This window comes from Salmo salar, chromosome ssa10 (assembly GCF_905237065.1).
Source record: "Salmo salar chromosome ssa10, Ssal_v3.1, whole genome shotgun sequence".
Classification (NCBI taxonomy): domain Eukaryota; kingdom Metazoa; phylum Chordata; class Actinopteri; order Salmoniformes; family Salmonidae; genus Salmo; species Salmo salar.
In genome coordinates this window covers 13,860,732-13,882,873 of record NC_059451.1, presented here as the reverse complement: position 1 = coordinate 13,882,873, position 22,142 = coordinate 13,860,732, and the positions used below count along the sequence as shown (strand labels likewise).

General features: G+C 42.6%; 1 protein-coding gene across 2 annotated transcripts in view; it reads left to right on the top strand.

Annotated features, from left to right (window-relative positions):
- Window positions 1-11,407, top strand: part of LOC106613557 (PATJ crumbs cell polarity complex component) — a 154,591-nt gene extending 143,184 nt beyond the window's left edge. For both annotated transcript variants that reach the window (XM_045687362.1, XM_045687361.1), the window contains one exon: window positions 10,824-11,407. In XM_045687362.1, coding sequence (XP_045543318.1) covers window positions 10,824-10,890 — 67 coding nt within the window. In that variant the 3' untranslated portion in view covers window positions 10,891-11,407. The remainder of the gene's footprint in view (window positions 1-10,823) is intronic.
- Window positions 11,408-22,142: the final 10,735 nt, after the last annotated feature.

Genomic DNA, 22,142 nt, shown 5'->3' with positions numbered 1-22,142 from the left:
TGTTGCAGCCAGAGCTGGCATTTATCCCAGCCTGGCAACATGTCTTCTAGCTGGATGAGTAATTGAGGAGCCAGCCAGCGCATTGACTGAAATATATCAGACAATATACCATGGCTATGATGCAAAAATATTTGTTTACTGTTCTATTAATATTGGTAACCAGTTTATAATAGCAATAAGACACCTTAGGGGTTTGTGGTATATGGCCAATATATCCCCAGCTAAGGGCTGTATCCAGGCACTCCTCGTTGCGTCGTACGACAGAATAACCCTTAGCTATGGCCATATACCACACCCCCTCTGGCCTTATTGTTTAAAGATACCACACCCCCTCTGGCCTTATTGTTTAAAGATACCACACCCCCTCTGGCCTTATTGTTTAAAGATACCACACCCCCTCTGGCCTTATTGTTTAAAGATACCACACCCCCTCTGGCCTTATTGTTTAAAGATACCACACCCCCTCTGGCCTTATTGTTTAAAGATACCACACCCCCTCTGGCCTTATTGTTTAAAGATACCACACCCCCTCTGGCCTTATTGCTTAAAGATACCACACCCCCTCTGGCCTTATTGTTTAAATATACCACACCCCCTCTGGCCTTATTGTTTAAAGATACCACACCCCCTCTGGCCTTATTGTTTAAAGATACCACACCCCCTCTGGCCTTATTGTTTAAAGATACCACACCCCCTCTGGCCTTATTGTTTAAAGATACCACACCCCCACTGGCCTTATTGTTTAAAGATACCACACCCCCACTGGCCTTATTGTTTAAATATACCACACCCCCACTGGCCTTATTGTTTAAATATACCACACCCCCACTGGCCTTATTGTTTAAATATACCACACCCCCACTGGCCTTATTGTTTAAATATACCACACCCCCACTGGCCTTATTGTTTAAATATACCACACCCCCTCTGGCCTTATTGTTTAAATATACCACACCCCCACTGGCCTTATTGTTTAAATATACCACACCCCCTCTGGCCTTATTGTTTAAATATACCACACCCCCTCTGGCCTTAATGTTTAAATATACCACACCCCCTCTGGCCTTAATGTTTAAATATACCACACCCCCTCTGGCCTTAATGTTTAAATATACCGCACCCCCTCTGGCCTTAATGCTTAAATATACCACACCCCCTCTGGCCTTAATGTTTAAATATACCGCACCCCCTCTGGCCTTATTGTTTAAATATACCACACCCCCTCTGGCCTTATTGTTTAAATATACCGCACCCCCTCTGGCCTTATTGCTTAAATATACCACACCCCCACCGGGCCTTATTGTTTAAATATACCGCACCCCCTCTGGCCTTATTGCTTAAATATACCGCACCCCCTCTGGCCTTATTGTTTAAATATACCACACCCCCTCTGGCCTTATTGATTAAATATACCACACCCCCTCTGGCCTTATTGATTAAATATACCACACCCCCTCTGGCCTTATTGATTAAATATACCACACCCCCTCTGGCCTTATTGATTAAATATACCACACCCCCTCTGGCCTTAATGTTTAAATATACCACACCCCCTCTGGCCTTATTGCTTAAATATACCACACCCCCTCTGGCCTTATTGCTTAAATATACCACACCCCCTCTGGCCTTATTGTTTAAATATACCACACCCCCTCTGACCTTATTGTTTAAATATACCACACCCCCTCTGGCATTATTGTTTAAATATACCGCACCCCCACCGGGCCTTATTGCTTAAATATACCACACCCCCTCTGGCCTTATTGCTTAAATATACCACACCCCCTCTGGCCTTATTGCTTAAATATACCACACCACCTCTGGCCTTATTGCTTAAATATACCACACCCCCTCTGGCCTTATAGTTTAAATATACCACACCCCCTCTGACCTTACTGTAACCTATAGGCTACAGAATATGCATACTATGCATGTACTGTGCATTCGGAATGTATTCAGACCCCTTGACCTTTTCCACATTTTGTTACGTTACAGCCTTATTCTAAAATGGATAAAAACGTACAATCTACACACAATGGCAAAGCAAAAACAGGTTTTTAGAAATGTTAGCAAATGTATTACAAATAAAAATTACATAAGTATTCAGAACATTTACTCAGTACTTTGTTGACGCACCTTTTGGCAGTAATTACACGCTCGAATCTTCTTGGGTATGACGCTACAAGCTTGGCACACCAGTATTTGGGGAGTTTCTCCCATTCTTCTCTGCAGATCCTCTCAAGCTCTGTCAGGTTGGATGGGGAGCATCGCTGCACAGCTATTTTTAGGTTTTTCCAGAGATGTTTGATTGGGTTTAAGTCCGGGCTCTGGCTGGGCCCCTCAAGGACATTCAGAGACTTGTCCTGAAGCCACTCCTGTATTTTCTTGGCTGTGTGCTTAGGGTCATTATCCTGTTGGAAGGTGAACCTTCACCCCAGTCTGAGGTCCTGAGCACTCTGGAGCAGGTTTTCATCAAGGTTCTCTCTGTGCTTTGCTCCGTTCAATTTACTCTCAATCCTGACAAGTTTCCCACAGCCACCACCATGCTTCACTGTAGGGATGATGCCAGGTTTCCTCCAGACGTGACGATTGGCAATCAGGCCAGAGAGTTCAATCTTGGTTTCATCAGACCAGAGAATCTTGTTTCCCATGGTCTGAGAGTCTTTCGATACCTTTTGGCAAACTCCCAGCTGGCTGTCATGTGCCTTTTACTGAGGAGTGGCTTCCGTCTGGCCACTCTACCATAAACACCTTATTTGGTGGAGTGTAGCAGAGATGGTTGTCCTTCTGGAATGTTCTCCCATCTCCACAGAGCAACTCAGGAACTCTGTCAGAGTGACCATCGGGTTCTTGGTCACCTCCCTGACCAAGGCCTTTCTCCCCTGGTTTCTCAGTTTGGCCGGGCGACCAGCTCTAAGAAGAGTCTTGGTGGTTCCAAACTTGCTCCATTTAAGAATGATAGAGGCCACTGTGTTCTTGGGGACCTTCAATGCTGCAGAAATGTTTTGGTACCCTTCCCCAGATCTGTTTCTCGACACAATCCTGTCTTAGAGCTCTACGGACAATTCCTTCGACCTCGTGGCTTGGTTTTTGCTCTGACATGCACTGTCAACTGTGGGACCTTACAGTATATAGACAGGTGTGTGCCTTTCCAAATCAGGTCCACAGGTGGACTCCAATCAAGTTGTAGAAACATCTCAAGGATTATCAATGTCGAGTGTCATAGCAAAGGGTCTGAATACTTATGTAAATAAGGTATTTCAGTTTTATTTTTAATTCATTTGCAAAAATTTCGAAAAGCCCATTTTCGCTTTGTCGTTATGGGGGATGGTGTGGAGATTGATGAAGGGAAAAAAACTAATCAATTTTAGAATAAGGCTGTAATGTAACAAAAAGTGGAAAAAGTCAACGGGCCTGAATACTTTCCAAATGCACTGTATGTAGAGCCAAGACGCACACTTGTCGCGCAAACTGTTCATGTACGCACACTCAAACTGATACACACATTGCTCAAATGCAAACTCTACGTACAACATTCTCTATGAGAAATTCAGAGCCACAGGGCTTTGCTCAGACATTGGCGAACTCAGAAGAGCGACAAGTAGCTCACGTACAGTATACTGTAATAAATAAGACCGCTGATCTTTTCTGTCCTGGTGTTTGGAGATTGTTTTGTTTGATTAATGGCCTTTCCCCCAGTGGATCCACTGTCCTTGGCAAAGATAACAGTTGGGATCGCACTGTTAGTGTGGAGTCACTGTACTGTAGTCTTGCAAAACCAGAAAGCATGTTTGAGTTAGTATGCAATTGAGTTTGTTTCATACTGTGAAATTGGTGTCGGATTCATTGGTGTGCGTGCATGCTTGCTGTGAGAGAGCGTGTGTGTCAGTGGTGTAAAAAGTACCCACTTGTCATACTTGAGTAAAAGTAAAGATAGCTTAATAGAACATTTCTCAAGTAAAAGTTCACACTGCAAAATACTACTTGAGTAAAAGTATTTGGTTTGAAATATTTTTAAGTATCAAAAGTATTAATCATTTTAAATTCCCTATTTTAAGAAAACCAGACGGCACCATTTTTAATTTATTTTTAATTTGCGGATAGCCAGGGGTGCACTCCAACACTCAGACATCGTTTACAAATGAAGCATTTGTGTTTAGTGAGTCTGCCAGAATAGTGGCAGTAGGGATAACCAGGGATGTTCTCTTGATAAGTGTGTGAATTGGATTATTTTCCTGTCCTGCTAAGCATTCAAAATGTAACTAGTACTTTTTGGGTGTCAGGGAAAATGTATGGAGTAAAAAGTACATATTTTTCTTTAGGAATGTAGTAAAGTAAAAGTTGTCAAAAGTATAGTTAACTACAGATACCCCCTAAAAATACTTCAGTACTTTAAAGTACTTTTCACCACTGCTGTGTGTGTAGTTTAACATATCGCTGTAACAGAATTGGTGTGTGTGTGCGCGGGTCGCATGTAACTGGTCATGTTTGCAGTGGTTCATTGAACACCAGCGAGACTGAAGGAAACTAACAATGTGTCCCCGATGTGCAAGAGGACAATGTGTATTGGTATAGTACCACCTCTGTTTTCTTGATTGATTCTACTGTCATTGCATAGGACAAATCAATGAATTACACATGGCAGAGGCGTATAGAAGTCGCTGCAAGGCAAAACACACACTGGTCTAGCACCCTGTCGTTTTGTCGCTGCGAGAGTGAAGAAGCACGTTGACTAGATGCTGTAGTGTGTGTGCGTTCTCATATTCTAACAGCAGTGTCCATCGAGAGAGGCTTGAGTGCTTATCCATGTACCTCCATTGTTTCTTATACGTGTGTGCACGTTCCTGAGTTCAGTCATGTGCTGAGATGGCACAAGGGGGATTCCCAGGTAGGTGTGAGTGTGAGACACTTGGTAGTTGAGGCTACCTTTTCAGAGGAAGTAGACTGTTAGTGATTCAGCAACACCACTCTGCCAGTTCTGTGTGATCTAGCGAGGGGCTACCGTCCACACAATACACTACTGCACCACACTCGCTCCTGTCTACTAGCTAGTAGCTACATTTCCCTCTCACATGGATGCAAACGAGTCACCTTTCGGGGCCAAATTCGCCGTTCTGAATCCAAAGCAGGTGACCTACGTGATTCGTGTAGATCCGATGAGAAAAGTTTGGGCGAGGGGTGTATCCAAGTCTCAGCCAACCGTTCACATAACAACAGAATGCAGCAAGCGACTGAAGAGAGAAGAGACAACCAATTTGCTAGTTACAGCATCAGCGTGCGCTCTGGAAAGATAGCAGAGAGTAGAAAGGCAGTTTACCAGTTACAACAGTGCGTCCCCTGAACGATAACGAAGAGGTAGGTGAGAAGGCTGACCACGGGGTGAGGTGAGGAAGCCTACTTCACGAGCTGTAACCGAAAAACAACTGGCATTTGGAAAGTTTGAGGTGAGGGAGAAGTGTGGTGGAACAAGAATTGTTAGCATTGTTAAGTATCTTGCCAGCTGGATCGAATTCTCCGTTAGCTAGCCAGAGAAATGTTGAGCAACATTAGCCAATTTAGCTGATCAAATAATTGAGGATATGGTGTAAAAATGTGTATATGGTGTGAAAATGTTACTACACCAGATGAGCTAACATTAGTAACCTAACCAATTCGCTATAGTATTAACAGGTCATGTTGCCGTTCCTCAAGTTATAACGTTAGTTGCTTATTGGACCCTGGTAATCTGTGTGGAATGTTAACTAGCTAATGAACTAACTACTATCTGTGAATTAACAGTAATGTTTTCTCTACAGTATGTTGTTAATTTTCAGAATGAGAGAATTAGGTGAAAATGAGGCATTGCTTGTTAAACAAGTGTAGCTGGGCCTGGTTTAAACTGGATACCACTATAGAGGTGAAAGGAAGACCACACACTTTCCCTCTTTCTCACTTTTTCATTACAGTGGATAAAAAGAGGTATGCCAGGTGTACTCTCTGCCTAAAAGAGATAATTTATGCCAAGAAAGGGTCTCATGCTTTGCTGGCACATTGCAGAAAGTGTACAATGTTATAACGTGCAGTGTAGCCCAAAGATATTGCTTTTGTTGTGTTGAACTTGACAGTAACACTGTGTGAGTGAGGGGGGTTATTACATGTTTTACACAGTGAACATTATTTTTGCACACATGTAGCCTTGTGCACTTGATCGATGTCTACTATAGTGGCCACTGTAATAGAGCAACAATAGAGCCTGTTTGTTTCATTCTATTTCTACTTTAAGATGTTTTTTCCCCAAGTGCAATATTTAGATGTGGTGTGGTCACAAGCGTTCTATTGTAAAGGCTGTCATGGCTAACTGCAATATTAGTGTATTGTTTTTTTCCTCAAGACTTGAGTATTAAATGACATTATTTTGCTTTCTTTACCTTTGTTAGCTGTGAGTTAGGTTCACATGACCCCCTTTTTATTTTACACACAGAGACTGATCATGTAGATCATATTCTTTGTTGTTTAATTAGTTAAAACCTGCATTTCACCCTAGCAGGGATTTTTTTTTGCATGTTTCAGTGCGAAAAAAAGTAGTGTCACCTTTTTGGTCCCTCAGCAGTTTGCGTCCCTGCTCTCAGCTCCGACAGTGACTCTAGTCATGTTTCTGCCCGTTGGCAGGTGGCTGTGTGTGTATTTCATCACAACACCCTACCTAGCATTAAATGCATGAACGCTGCCCCAAACAACATATTGAGTATGAGACAACGGAACGTTAATACCACCACAGTGCTATGGAATTGCACAACTATCTATGGGGCCTGAATCCTAGCATCCACTTTATTCTCCCATTGGCATCAATGCATGACTAAGTGGAAAATCTGACTTAAGTGGAAGTTAGGGTTCAGCCCTTTATGAATATAGCCTGGCCTATACGATAACAATTATACGTTATAATAAATGAATCCCACGTGTCATAGTATGATGGGTGATTGATAGTGGCGTTACCTCCCTGTCCATATGTAATGTGAGCCGAGTGATTGATAATTGCTGCGGCGAGGAGCGACCGGTGGCGGAAGGAGGTATGGATTTCTTGTTGCTCTCTAATTACGCTGGCCACTCACTTATATGACATTATATGCTGGCTTGAAAAATGGGTGTCTGATTATTTCTGGCTTGGTACTCTGCTGACATAATCTAATGTTTTGCTTTCGTTGTAAAGCCTTTTTGAAATCGGACAGTGTGGTTAGATTAACGAGAGTCTTGTCTTTAAATAGCTGTAAAATAGTCATATGTTTGAGAAATTGAAGTAATAGTGGATTTTTAAGGCTTTGAAAATCGCGCGATGAGGCGTCAGTGTCTCAAACATAGGACCATACAGATAGGTTAAAGACAAGACTCTCGTTAATCTAACCACACTGTCCGATTTCAAAAAGGCTTTACAACGAAAGCAAAACATTAGATTGTCAGCAGAGTACCAAGCCAGAAATAATCAGACACCCATTTTTCAAGCTAGCATATAATGTCACCAAAACCCAGAAGACAGCTAAATGCAGCACTCACCTTTGATGATCTTCATCAGATGACAACCCTAGGACATTATGTTATACAATACATGCATGTTTTGTTCAATCAAGTTCATATTTATATCAAAAACCAGCTTTTTACATTAGCATGTGACATTCAGAACTAGCATACCCCCCGCAAACTTCCGGGGAATTCGCTAACATTTTACTAAATTACTCACGATAAACGTTCACAAAAAGCATAACAATTATTTTAAGAATTATAGATACAGACCTCCTCTATGCACTCGATATGTCCGATTTTAAAATAGCTTTTTGGCGAAAGCACATTTTGCAATATTCTAAGTACATAGCCCAGGCATCACGGGCTAGCTATTTAGACACCCGGCAAGTTTAGCACTCACCATAATCATATTTACTATGATAAAAGTTTGATTACCTTTTGTTGTCTTCGTCAGAATGCACTCCCAGGACTGCTACTTCAATAACAAATGTTGGTTTGGTCCAAAATAATCCATCGTTATATCCGAATAGCGGCGTTTTGTTCGTATGCGTTCCAGACACTATCCGAAATGGTAAAGAAGGGTCGCGCGCATGGCGCAATTCGTGACAAAAAATTCTAAATATTCCATTACCGTACTTCGAAGCATGTCAACCGCTGTTTAAAATAAATTTTTACGCCATTTTTCTCGTGAGAAAGCGATAATATTCCGACAGGGAATCTCCTTTTCGGCAAACAGAGGAAAAAATCACAAAGGCGGGGGCGGTCGGGTCACGCGCCTAATGCCCAGAGTCCCTTGATCGGCCACTTGAGAAAGGCGATAATGTGTTTCAGCCTGGGGCTGGGATGACGACATTCTGTTTTTTCCCGGGCTCTGAGCGCCTATGGACGACGTAGGAAGTGTCACGTTAGAGCAGAGATCCTTAGTAAAAGATAGAGATGGAAAAGAAGTTCAAGAAATGGTCAGACAGGCCACTTCTTGTAAAGGAATCTCTCAGGTTTTGACCTGCCATTTGAGTTCTGTTATACGCACAGACACCATTCAAACAGTTTTAGAAACTTTGGAGTGTTTTCTATCCATATGTAATAAGTATATGCATATTCTAGTTACTGGGTAGGAGTGGTAACCAGATTAAATCGGGTATGTTTTTTTTATCCAGCCGTGTCAATACTGCCCCCTAGCCCTAACAGGCTAGAGTACTGGAGAACTCTAAACGATAGCAGTTAAGTTACTAGAGCCCTGGTGAGGGGCTATAAGACAGAGCAGGAAAAGTATTGGCTTTAACATGATGGTAACACACTGTCTGAGACCCAAATGGCACCACATTCACTTCATACTGTCGTTCACTACTTTTCTATAAGGCTCCTATCAAAAGTAGTGAACTATATAGAGAATAGGCTGCCATTTGGGACCGACCCACTGATTTGTCATTCACGTCCTGATGCTTTACAATATCTGATGTTTCATCTGGTGTAGTGTGAAATGGTTGTTTCTTTGTTGATTTTGGGGTGAACTGTCCCTTTTAGCTGGTGTTTGGTGTGGGTACCTACGGTGGTGACGGGAGCTCAGCTTTCTCTTGGTGTGTGGGGATGTGTGTGTGAAGGGTAGGTCAGCCAGTGTTTTGCCAAGCGCTGGGTAGGAAAATTGATGTGATGTCTGAAGAGCTGTTGCTGTTCTCAGTGTTGCTTGTAAACTAGTCAAAACGTGCATAGCTTAAGAAAACACTTTTCGGAGTCAATCTTTAGAATGTTTTTTTCCCCCTCCCTTTAGTTGGATAGAAGAGTTTCAAGAACCGACTGGGTCTGAGCCATGCTTGGTCGGGCTGGGAATTGGCAGGGACCTCAAAATTTGATGTTATCACGATACTTAGGTGCCGATCCGATATGTATTGGGATTCTCATGATTCTATATGCGTTTCGATTCGAGGCTTCGATTTTGTGATTTCATGGACCAAACATATTGCTCAGCATATGTCTGCTGGAGAGAGACGAGAGAGCAGGAGAAAATGAGTTTTGATCAGAGAAAAAAGTGCTGAAAATATGTTGGCTCACTATTTTAAAAAGAAGATGGAGAACAAGCTATAGGAGTTTTGACACAGGCACAGCTGACTAGCGCTAGCTAACGCTACCTACAGTAGTTATTTTCATGTTTATAAATCGATACTCTAATCAATATAATATCGTCCATAAATAAAATTGCGGTATTTAACTATCTATATATATATATATATATATAAAATTGTATTATTTTTTTTTTTCCCATCACGAATTCTTGGAGGAATAATGGAAATTCTATAAAAAGTGCTCATTTGAATACCAAGGCATAAAGCCTTCATCAGTGTGTTGGCCTTGCTGAGACAGACCCGACTAGAGCAATGATTGCGGTTTGTCTCTTTGTTTGTCCTGAGCCGTGATGCATGTTTCTGACATATTTAGCCCGACGTCGTCTTCAGTCTCCTTTAGTTCTGCCTTAATTAACAACAAGTAGGCCTAACGAGCAAGCAAGCAGCCACAGAGAAATAGTCACTGTGGAGCAACGCGGTTCTCTCCCTCTCCTCCCTCCAGTCTTCTCTTCTGTTCTCTCTTTCTGTTACCCTTCGGTCTGTCACTTCTGGTAATCCTCCTTCCTCTCTTATGTCTCTCTCTCCCCCTCTTTCTCTCGCTCTCCCTTGTTTTTTTCTATATCCCCCCTCTCCTCCTTACTCCCCTTCCATTACACCTGCTACCCCTCTCCTGAGTCCTGTGACAGTGGAGTCCCTCTCTCTCACCCCCCCGTTCCTCCTTCCTTCCTCTGCGTGTTGGTTTGTGTTTAGAGAGCCGTTTAATGGACTGGACTGCAGCCGGGAGCTGAATATCAGCATCTATCTGGCTGGGGCCGATAGCCTGACAACCCCGCGCCGCCTCTGTATATTTAAGACTCAAACTAATCGCCTCTGCATTTTACAGACCGTGTCGCATTTATAGAAGGCAAGAAGAACCTGTTTGCAGCTGTCGATCCCTGTTTGCAGCTGTCGATCCTAACACTGTCGGGTTGAGGGTATTCGTTTTCTCTCATAGAAGGCTAAACCAACAAGGGCTAAGCCCATATTAGACATAGCAATTTTGAAAACAGCAACATGCACTATTAACTTTAAATGAAACACTAGTGATTTTTTTTTGTTGCCACATTTTAAGAGCTGGAGGGCTAGTGACCTTTTAATCCCTCTTTTTATTTATTTTTTTAAGACAAGCTATTAAGCGAAGATTTAGACCTGTTATTAGCCTTGCTAAGGAAGTTAGCGAGCAACAAAGGAAAAGGCTTTAATCTGTGTCTTTCTCTCTCTTTGCAGGGGGGTGTATTGGCTGACTGTTGTCTGTTGCCGGGCGGCTAAGGGTGGGGCCAGGGATGTAACCTAACCAATAGAACGACTGTACTAACATGAGAGTGGGGAAAATGGCCGCCTTGTCCTGTCTCTGTGCAGTGTCTGTTATTTCCCCTTTTGGAGTCTGTGGCTGGTTGAATTTCTCCTCTAATAAAGTGTTTCTCAATACATTCCTGGGGCACCCCAAGGTTTTGTACTGTGTACACATTATTTGAATCGAGGGCTTGGCGATGAGTTGAATAAGGTGTGATATTGCTGGGCTAGAACAAAAGGTGCACCACGTGGGAACTCCCGACTCCTGAGGGGGATGCAGGGCTAAGGCTTGAACTTTCTCTCCCCTTTCGGCTTGACTTTCACCACAGTGAAGTTACAATACTTTCAGTAGTTTTCTGACTGGTTTTGGTGTTGTGACTATATGCTTCAAGGGGCTCACGAGACGTATGTGGCGGGGTCTACAGGAAATCACGGACTACAATAAGAAAACCAGCCATGTCACGGACACGGGCGTCACGCTTCCCAACAAACTAAACACCCGCTTTGAGGATAATACAGTGCCACCGTCGCGGCCCGCTAACAAGGACTGCACCCCCCCCCCCTTCTCCGTGGCTGACGTGAGTAAAACATTTAAACGTGTTAACCCTCGCAAGGCTGCTGGCCTAGACGGAATCCCAAGCTGCGTCCGCAGAGCATGCGCAGACCAGCTGGCTGGTGTGTTTACGGACATATTCAATCGCTCCCTATCCCAGTCTGCTGTCCCCACATGCTTCAAGATGGCCACCAATGTTCCTGTACCCAAGAAGGCAAAGATAACTGAACTAAATGACTATCGCCCCGTAGCACTCACTTCTGTCATCATGAAGTGCTTTGAGAGACTAGTCAAGGATCATATCACCTCCACCTTACCGGCCACCCTAGACCCACTTCAGTTTGCATAACGCCCCAACAGGTCCATCACACTGCACACTTCCCTTTCCCATCTGGACAAGAGGAATACCTATGTAAGAATGCTGTTCATTGACTACAGCTCAGCATTCAACACCATAGTACCCTCCAAACTCTTCATCAAGCTGGAGGCCCTGTGTCTCAACCCCGCCCTGTGCAATTGGGTACTGGACTTTGACAGGCCGCCCCCCAGGTGGTGAAGGTAGGAAACAACATCTCCACTCAGCTGACCCTCAACACTGGGGCCCCACAAGGGTGCATGCTCAGCCCCCTCCTGTATTCCCTGGCCATGCACGCCTCCAACTCAATCATCAAGTTTGCAGACGACACAACAGTAATGGGCTTGATTACCAACCATGACGAGAGCCTACAGGGAGGAGGTGAGGGCACTGTGAGTGTGGTGTCAGGAAAACAACCTCTCACACAACGTCAACTAAACCCCGCTATCCACATCGAAGGGACAGCAGTAGAGAAGGTGCAAAGTTCTAAGTTCCTCGGCGTACACACCAACTGAAATGGTCCACCCACACAGACAGTTTGGTGAAGAAGGCACAACAGCACCTCTTCAACCTCAGGAGGCTGAAGAAATTTGGCTTGTCACCCAAAACCCTGACCAACTTTTACAGATGCACAATCGAGAGCATCCTGTCGGGCTGTATCACCGCCTGGTACTGCAACTGCACCACCCTCAACCGCAAGGCTCTCCAGAGGGTGGTGCAGTCTGCACAACGCATCACGGGGGCAAACTACCTGCCCTCCATGATACCTACAGCATCAATTTATTAAATGGATCACTAGTCACTTTAAACAATGCCACTTTAATGTCACTTTAATAATGTTTACACATCTTATATTACTCATATCATATGTATATACTGTATTTTATACGATCTATTCCACCTTGCCAATGCCGCTCGGCCATCGCGCATCCGTATATTTATGTTCTCAGTCACCCCTTTTAGATTTGTGTATTAGGTGGTTGTTGGGGAATTGTGAGATTACTTGTTAGATATTACTGCACTGTCGGAACTAGAAGCACAAGCATTTCGCTACACTCGCATTAACATCTGCTAACCATGTGTGTGACCAATAAAATTTGATTTGGTTTTGATTTTATAGTCTTCTTTCTAAATATTCTTCTAGCTGTATCAAACACAGGCTATATCTTCACAGTGGCTTACTTCCCTTCGAGTACCATCTGGTCTACTCTGTTGTTTCCCCAGTGGCGAGATGTAGACATTGTCATGAATATTATAAACGTGCGTACTTGTTGGCTTTATCTCCTGCAGTGCTTTGTATTGGCTCTTGTCAAGGACTACTTTTGTTTCAATGGTTTTTCATAACCTATAAGCCTATGCAGGTGGTTCATCTTTAGCACTGTCGTGTCTTTGGGTCACCATTAAACTGAAGACATGTTTATCAATTAACTCCCTGTAATTATTAGCACGCGATTAAACTGATTAATCGTTTAATTGTAATTAACTAGGAGATCGGGGCACCAAGGAAAATATTCAGATTAAAAGTTATAATTTTCCTAATATAACTTTCCTATAACATTATATATTCTATTATAGTATAGGCCGATTATCTTCTGGTTTAAATGGTGTATTTTACCTCGCGTCCAGTCTCATTCCAAACGTCGTAAATTGTTGTATCTGCACGAACCCAGCCTTTACTAAGAGTCATCCATACATCAATTGTCTTAAAATCATTTATTTACTAAACTAAGTAATTCACAGAAAGCATACAAACAGTAATTATCGTCACAAAGAATTGGTAGAGTAATGTGCCCTAGTGGGCTAAACAGGCATGGCTGGTGTCTTGTTAACAAAGGGTCATAAATGGTCAGCTGAGGAGGCACACAGAGTTCATTAATATTAACAATTGATATGCTAATCCTTTGCACATGAACGCTCACTCATTCGGGAACAATTGCAATCAATATATATTTACGCTCAGTGTGTCGTCAGGATCCTTGTTGGAGAGTCGTTCTGTTGGAGAGTTCTCTCTCTCTCTCGGTTAGAATGGATCTTTCAAAGCGACATTCATTAACCTCTCTAGGGCAGGCGGGACGAATTCGTCCCACCTAGGTAACAGCCAGTTGAATCCTGTGGCGCGATTTTCAAATACCTTAAAAATCCTATTACTTCAATTTCTCAAACATATGACTATTTTACAGCTATTTAAAGACAAGACTCTCGTTAATCTAACCACACTGTCCGATTTCAAAAAGGCTTTAGAACGAAAGCAAAACATTAGATTATGTCAGCAGAGTACCCAGCCAGAAATAATCAGACACCCATTTTTCAAGCTAGCATATAATGTCACAAAAACCCAGAAGACAGCTAAATGCAGCACTAACCTTTGATGATCTTCATCAGATGACAATCCTAGGACATTGTTATACAATACATGCATGTTTTGTTCAATCAAGTTCATATTTATATCAAAAAACAGCTTTTTACATTAGCATGTGACGTTCAGAACTAGCATACCCCCCGCAAACTTCCGGGGAATTTACTAACAATTTACTAAATTACTCACGATAAACGTTCACAAAAAGCATAACAATTATTTTAAGAATTATAGATACAGAACTCCTCTATGCACTCGATATGTCCGATTTTAAAATAGCTTTTTGGTGAAAGCACATTTTGCAATATTCTAAGTACATAGCCCAGCCATCACGGGCTAGCTATTTAGACACCCGGCAAGTTTAGCCTTCACCAAAATCAGATTTACTATGATAAAAGTTTGATTACCTTTTGTTGTCTTCGTCAGAATGCACTCCCAGGACTGCTACTTCAATAACAAATGTTGGTTTGGTCCAAAATAATCCATCGTTATATCCGAATAGCGGCGTTTTGTTCGTGCATCCCAGACACTATCCGAAATGGTAAATCAGGGTCGTGCACATGGTGCAATTCGTGACAAAACATTTCTAAATATTCCATTACCGTACTTCGAAGCATGTCAACCGCTGTTTAAAATCAATTTTTATGCAATTTATCTCGTAAAAAAGCGATAATATTCCGACCGGGAATCTCCTTTTCGGCAAACAGAGGAAAAATCACAAAGACGGGGGCGGCCAGTGCACGCGCCTAATGCCCATTGTCCCTTGATCGGCCACTTGAGAAAGGCGATAATGTGTTTCAGCCTGGGGCTGGGATGACGACATTCAGGTTTTTCCCGGGCTCTGAGAGCCTATTGGAGCCGTGGGAAGTGTCACGTTATAGCAGAGATCCTTTGTAATTGAATGAGATGTCAAAGAAAGACAATAAATGGTCAGACAGGCCACTTCCTGTAAAGGAATCTCTCAGGTTTTGACCTGCCATTTGAGTTCTGTTATACTCACAGACACCATTCAAACAGTTTTAGAAACTTTGGAGTGTTTTCTATCCAAAGCCAATAATTATATGCATATTCTAGTTACTGGGCAGGAGTAGTAACCAGATTAAATCGGGTACGTTTTTTATCCAGCCGTGTCAATACTGCCCCCTAGCCCTAACAGGTTAATGTCGTCATAGAATGGGTGTTTCGTCGGTCTTCGCGTTCAATGATATAATTTCTAGCTGCAGACTATTAATTAATATCAAAGACTTGTTCTTATTCTGTCTATCGATAGTCCAAAAGTTAACCACGTGGTATAGTTCACTTTCAGTAGAGGAATTGGATGGTCAAACCTATTGGCCAACTCGCAATGGAGTGGAGGCCTGGTCTGAAGAAAGTAAATCAGGGTGGGGTTTTATAGTGAACATAGAACAGGCTTGTCACATGACGCCTGGTCCTGTCTGTGTCCCTGGGGGCGTGCCGATGACTGATTTAATCTTTGAACATAAATACATTCTATCACATTAACATCAGTACACAGCATCTCAATGTATTACAAAATAGCTTTATCCTTATTAATACATTCTATACAACCATTTGGATGCAAGTCCCATGGCTGAGGCTATTATATAAACAGTTTTATGGTAATATGGCTATCGTCTCTTCTGAGTATCACAAAATTGTACCAAGCGGACCAGTTCGTAGCTGGATTCTTCGCCAGTCTTCCATACCTTCTCCAGAACACAAATGTCGCTTGGCTCCCCAATTCTGTGAGTTGGAAGAATTTCCTGTGTCTCTCTATGGGCCATGTGGCAAGAGATTCTCCTCTGGAATTTTACCACCCCTTCACACAGGGACTGGTTGGGGGGAGGTAGGTTGGGGGATGGTGCAAGGGGGAGGGGGTCAACTGTCCTCCCTGTACTCAGAGGCCAACGTCATGACAGCACACTCCGCCAACGCTAAATGTCCTTTGCTGTGTCTGAATCCTGGCTTAGGAAGGCCAGCAAATATTTTGAGATTTCCATCCCCAACTACAACATTTTCTGTCAAGATAGAACTGCCCAAGAAGTAGTAGTTGCAATCTACTGCAGAGATATCCTGCAAAGTTCTGTCATACTTTCCAGGTCTATGCCCAAACAGTTCGAGCTTCTAATTTTAAAAATTAATTTCTCCAGAAATAAGTCTCTCACTGTTATAGACACCCCTCAGCTCCCAGCTGTGCCCTGGACACCATATGTGAATTGATTGCCCCCCATCTATCTTAAGAGTTCGTTCTGTTAGGTGACCTAAACTGGGATATGCTTAACACTCCGGGCAGTTCTACAATTTAAACTAGATGCCCTCAATCTCACACAAATTATCAAGGAACCCACCAGGTACAAATCTAAATCCGTAAACCCTCATAGATATTATCCTGACCAACTTGCCCTCCAAATATACATCTGCTGTTTTCAATCAGGATCTCAGCGAGCACTGCATCATTGCCTACATCCGCTATGGGTCTGCGGTCAAACGACCACCCCTTATCAATGTCAAATGCTCCCTAAAACACTTCTGCGAGCAGGCCTTTCTAATCAACCTGGCCCGGATATCCTGGAAGGATATTGACCTCATCCCGTCAGTAGAGGATGCTTGGTCGTTCTGTTGAAGCGCCCGTCGCGCATGCGGGATCAACATCCAGCGTAAAATCATTTCGCCATATTCATAACCGAACAATAGCAAAATTTAATATTTTTTTTCTTCTCAAATATAGGACTATTTTATATCGTTTTATAGATACACCTCTCCTGAATCGAACCACGTTGTCCGATTTCAAAAAGGCTTTACAGCAAAAGCAAAACATTAGATAATGTTAGGAGTATATCGTCAAAGTATTCACATAGCCATTTTCCGACCAACCACATGCATCACAAATAACCAAAAAACAGCTAAATGCAGCACTAACCTTTGACAATCTTCATCAGATGACACTCCGAGGACATCATGTTACACAATACATGCATTCTTTTGTTTGATAAAGTTCATATTTATATATAAAAACAGCATTTTACATCGGCGCGTGACGTTGAGAAACTATTTTCCCTCAAATGCATCCGGTGAATCAGCGCTACAATTTACTAAATTACTGTTCGAAAACATTTTAAAAATGTAATATTGTCATTCAAAGAATTATAGATTAACATCTCGTGAAAGCACCCGCATTGCCAGATTTAAAAATAACTTTACTGGGAAATCACACTTTGCAATAAAAGGGGATGCTATACTCAGAAAAATAGGCTAGCGTTACAGGTCAGCGCCATCTTGGAACAATCGAATATCAAATCTACTCTTGTATATTATTGTAAATATTCCCTTACCTTTGATTATCTTCATCAGAAGGCACTTCCAGGAATTCCCAGGTCCACAACAAATGTAGTTTCGTTCGAAAAAGTTAATTTATGTCCCAATAGCTTCTTCTTGTTAGCACGTTCCGAGGGCTACTAAAAATGTACTGTCGTGCGCGGGACTTCTCCTCACGAAAGTGCAATTTTTTTTATTTAAGTTCGTTCAAACATGTCAAACGTTTTATAACATAAATCTTTAGGGCCTTTTTCAACCAGAGCTTCAATAATATTCCATGGGGACAGTTGCATTGTCTTTCAAAACGTTTCGAAAGGGGAGGGTAGCCAGGGGCGCCCGCGTCATAATGGTAATGGCCCTCCCCCTATGACCACGTTCCACAGACTCTCATTCGGTCACTTCGTACTGTAGAAGACTCAAACCACTTTGTAAAGACTGGGGACATCTAGTGGAAGCAATAGGAAGTGCTCAATGAACCCTAACTCACGGTGTGATTTATAGGCAAAGTGCTGAAGTTGAGTCCGCAATTCAGAATTCCACATCCTGTTACGATCTGTCTCGGGGTTTTGACTGCCATATGAGTTCTGTTATACTCAGACACCATTCAAACAGTTTTAGAAACTTTAGGGTGTTTTCTATCCACATCTCCTAATTATATGCATATCTTAGCTTCTGAGTTTGAGTAGGAGGCCGTTTAAAATGGGCACGTATTTTTTTCAAAAATCGCTGTAATGCCCCCTATCCTTGGCGTGCGTCAAGCGGTTAAAAGTAATTTCCTCACCCTCTTAAATAAGCATGCCCCTTTCAAAAAATGTAGATCTAAGAACAGATATAGCCCTTGGTTCACTCCAGACCTGACTGACCTCGACCTGCACAAAAACATCCTGTGGCGGAATGCACTAGCATCGAATTGTCCCCGCGATATGCAACTTTTCAGGGAAGTCAGGAACCAATACACACAGTCAGTCAGGAAAGCAAAGGCTAGCTTTTTCAAACAGAAATTTGCATCCGGTAGCTGTAACTCCAAAAAGTTTTGGGACACTGTAAAGTCCATGGAGAATAAGCGCACCTCCCATCTGCCCACTGCACTGAGGCTAGGAAACACTGTCACCACCGATTTATTTTTTATTTTTGTAATTTTGTATTTTTTTTAATCCACGATAATCCACGATAATCGAGAATTTCAAAAAGCATTTCTCGACGGCTGCCCATGCTTTCCTCCTGGCTACCCCAACCCCGGCCAACCGTTCCGCCCAAGCCTCCCCAGCTTCTCCTTCACCCAAATCCAGATAGCCAATGTTCTAAAAGAGCTGCAAAACCTGGACCCGTACAAATCAGCTGGGCTAGACAATCTGGACCCTCTCTTTCTAAAGTTATCTGCCGCCAATGTTGCAACCCCTATTCGTATCGTCCGAGATTCCTAAAGATTGGAAAGCTGCCGCGGTCTTCCCCCTCTAAAAAGGGGGAGACACACTAGACCCAAACTGTTACAGACCTATATCCATCCTGCCCTGCCTTTCTAAAGTTATTGAAAAACCAAGTTAACAAACAGATCACTGACCATTTAGAATCCCACCGTACCTTCTCCGCTGTGCAATCCGGTTTCCGAGCTGGTCACGGGTGCACCTCAGCCACACTCAAGGTACTAAACGATATCATAACCACCATCGATAAAAGACAGTACTGTGCAGCCATCTTCATTAACCTGGCCGAAGCTTTCGACTCTGTCAATCACCGTGTACTTATCGGCAGACTCAACAGCCTTGGTTTCTCAAATGACTGCCTCGCCTGGTTCACCAACTACTTCTCAGATAGAGTTCAGTGTGTCAAATCGGAGGGCCTGTTGTCCAGACCTCTGGCAGTCTCTATGGGGGTGCCACAGCGTTCAATTCTCGGGCTGACTCTTTTCTCTGAATATCTTAATGATGTCGCTCTTGCTGCGGATGATTCCTTGATCCACCTCTACGCAGACAACACCATTCTGTATACATGTGGCCCTTCTTTGGCCACTGTGTTAACAAACCTCCAAACGAGTTTCAATGCCATACAACACTCCTTCCGTGGCCTCCCAACTGCTTTTAAACACTAGTAAAACTAAATGCATGCTTTTCAACCGATCGCTGCCCGCGCCCGCCTAGCGTCACTACTCTGGAAGGTTCTGACTTGTGGACAACTACAAATACCTAGGTGTCTGGCTAGACTGTAAACTCTCCTTCCAGACTCATATTAAACATCTCCAATCCAAAATTAAATCTAGAATCGGCTTCCTATTTCGCAACAAAGCCTCCTTCACTCACGCTGCCAAACATACCCTCGTAAAACTGACTATCCTACCGATCCTCGACTTCGGCGATGTAATTTACCAAATAGCCTCCGACACTCTACTCAGCAAACTGGATGCAGTATATCACAGTGCCATCCGTTTTGTCACCAAAGCCCCATATACCACCCACCCCTGCGACCTGTATTCTCTCGTCGGCTGGCCCTCGCTACATATTCGTCGCCAGACCCACTGGCTCCAGGTCATCTATAAGTCTTTGCTAGGTAAAGCTCTGCCTTATCTCAGCTCACTGGTCACCATAACACCCAGACGTAGTAGGCGCTCCAGCAGGTATATCTCACTGGTCATCCCCAAAGCCAACACCTCCTTTGGCTGCCTTTCCTTCCAGTTCTCTGCTGCCAAGGACTGGAACGAATTGCAAAAATCGCTGAAGTTGGAGACTTATATCTCCCTCACTAACTTTAACCTCTCTAGGGGAGATGGGACGAAATCGTCCCACACTATTCAACAGCCAGTGACAAATCAGAGCGCCAAACTTAAAACCACAAATGTCATAATTCAAAGTTCTCAAACATAGGACTATTTTACACCATTTTATAGATACACTCTCCTGAATCGAATCACGTTGTCCGATTTCCAAAAGGCTTTACAACGAAAGCAAAACATTAGATTATGTTAGGAGAGTACATGGACACAAATAATCACACAGCCATTTTCCAAGCAAGCATATATGTCACATAAACCCAAACCACAGCTAAATGCTGCACTAACCTTTGATGATCTTCATCAGATGACACTCCTAGGACATTATGTTATACAATACATGCATGTTTTGTTCAATCAAGTTCATATTTATATCAAAAACCAGCTTTTTACATTAGCATGTGATGTTCAGAACTAGCATTTTTTACTACATTACTCACGATAAATGTTCACAAAATACATAACAATTATTTTAAGAATTATAAATACAGAACTCCTTTATGCATTTGCTATGTCCGATTTTAAAATAGCTTTTCGGCGAAAGCACATTTTGCAATATTCTGAGTACATTGCTCGGCCATCACGGCTAGCTAATTTGACACCCACCAAGTTTGGGACAACCTAATTACTATTAGAAAAATTGGATTACCTTTGCTGTTCTTCATCAGAATGCACTCCCAGGACTTCTACTTCAACAACAAATGTTGTTTTGGTTCCAAATAATCCATATTTACATTCAAATAGCTCCTTTTTGTTCGTGCGTTCAGGTCACTATCTGAAGGGTGACGCGCGAGCGCATTTCGTGACAATTTTTTTTCAAAATATTCCATTACCGTATTTCGAAGCATGTCAAATGCTGTTTAAAATCAATTTTTATGTTATTTTTCTCGTAAAATAGCGATAATATTCCAACCGGGCGACGTTGTATTCATTCAAAGGCTGAAAGAAAAAAATGGAGAATTCTCATGAACACGCATCTCCCGTGTCACTGTCCCCAGGCTGACCACTCACAAATTCTCCTGCTGTTCTTCGCCCAGAGACAGGAGACACGTCATTCCACTTTCTGGCACCTTCTGAGAGCCAATGGAAGCCTTAGAAAATGTCACGTTACAGCAGAGATGCTGTATTTTCTTTAGAGATGCAACAGAAGGACAACAAATTGTCAGACAGGGCACTTCCTGTATGGAATCTTCTCAGGTTTTGGCCTGCCATATGAGTTCTGTTATACTCACAGACACCATTCAAACAGTTTTAGAAACGTTAGTGTTTTCTATCCAAATCTACTAATTATATGCATATTCTCGTTTCTGGGCAAGAGTAGTAACCAGTTTAAATCGGGTACGTTTTTTATCCGGCCGTGCAAATACTGCCCCCTAGCCCCAACAGGTTAAGCATCAGCTATCTGAGCAGCTTACCAATCGCTGCAGCTGTACACAGCCCATCTCTAAATAGCCCATCCAACTACCTACCTCATCCCCATATTGTTTTTATTTCCTTTTCTGCTCTTTTGCACACCAGTATTTCTACTTGCACATCATCATCTGCACATCTCTCTCTCCAGTGTTAATTTGCTAAATTGTAGTTACTACGCTACCATGGCCTATTTATTGCCTTACCTCCTTACGCCATTTGCACTCATAGACTTTTTCTATTGTGTTATTGACTGTACGTTTGTTTATTCCATGTGTAACTCTGTGTCGTTGTTTGTGTCGCGCTGCTTTATCTTGGCCACGTCACAGTTGTAAATGAGAACTTGTTCTCAACTGGCCTACCTGGTTAAATAAAGGTGAAATAAAAATTAATGCATTTACAGGAATTTCTGCATTTAGCCTACAAAGGCTGTTGTAAGGATCTATGACCTGGTTTTTTATTTAACTAGGCAAGTCAGTTAAGAACAAATTCTTATTTAC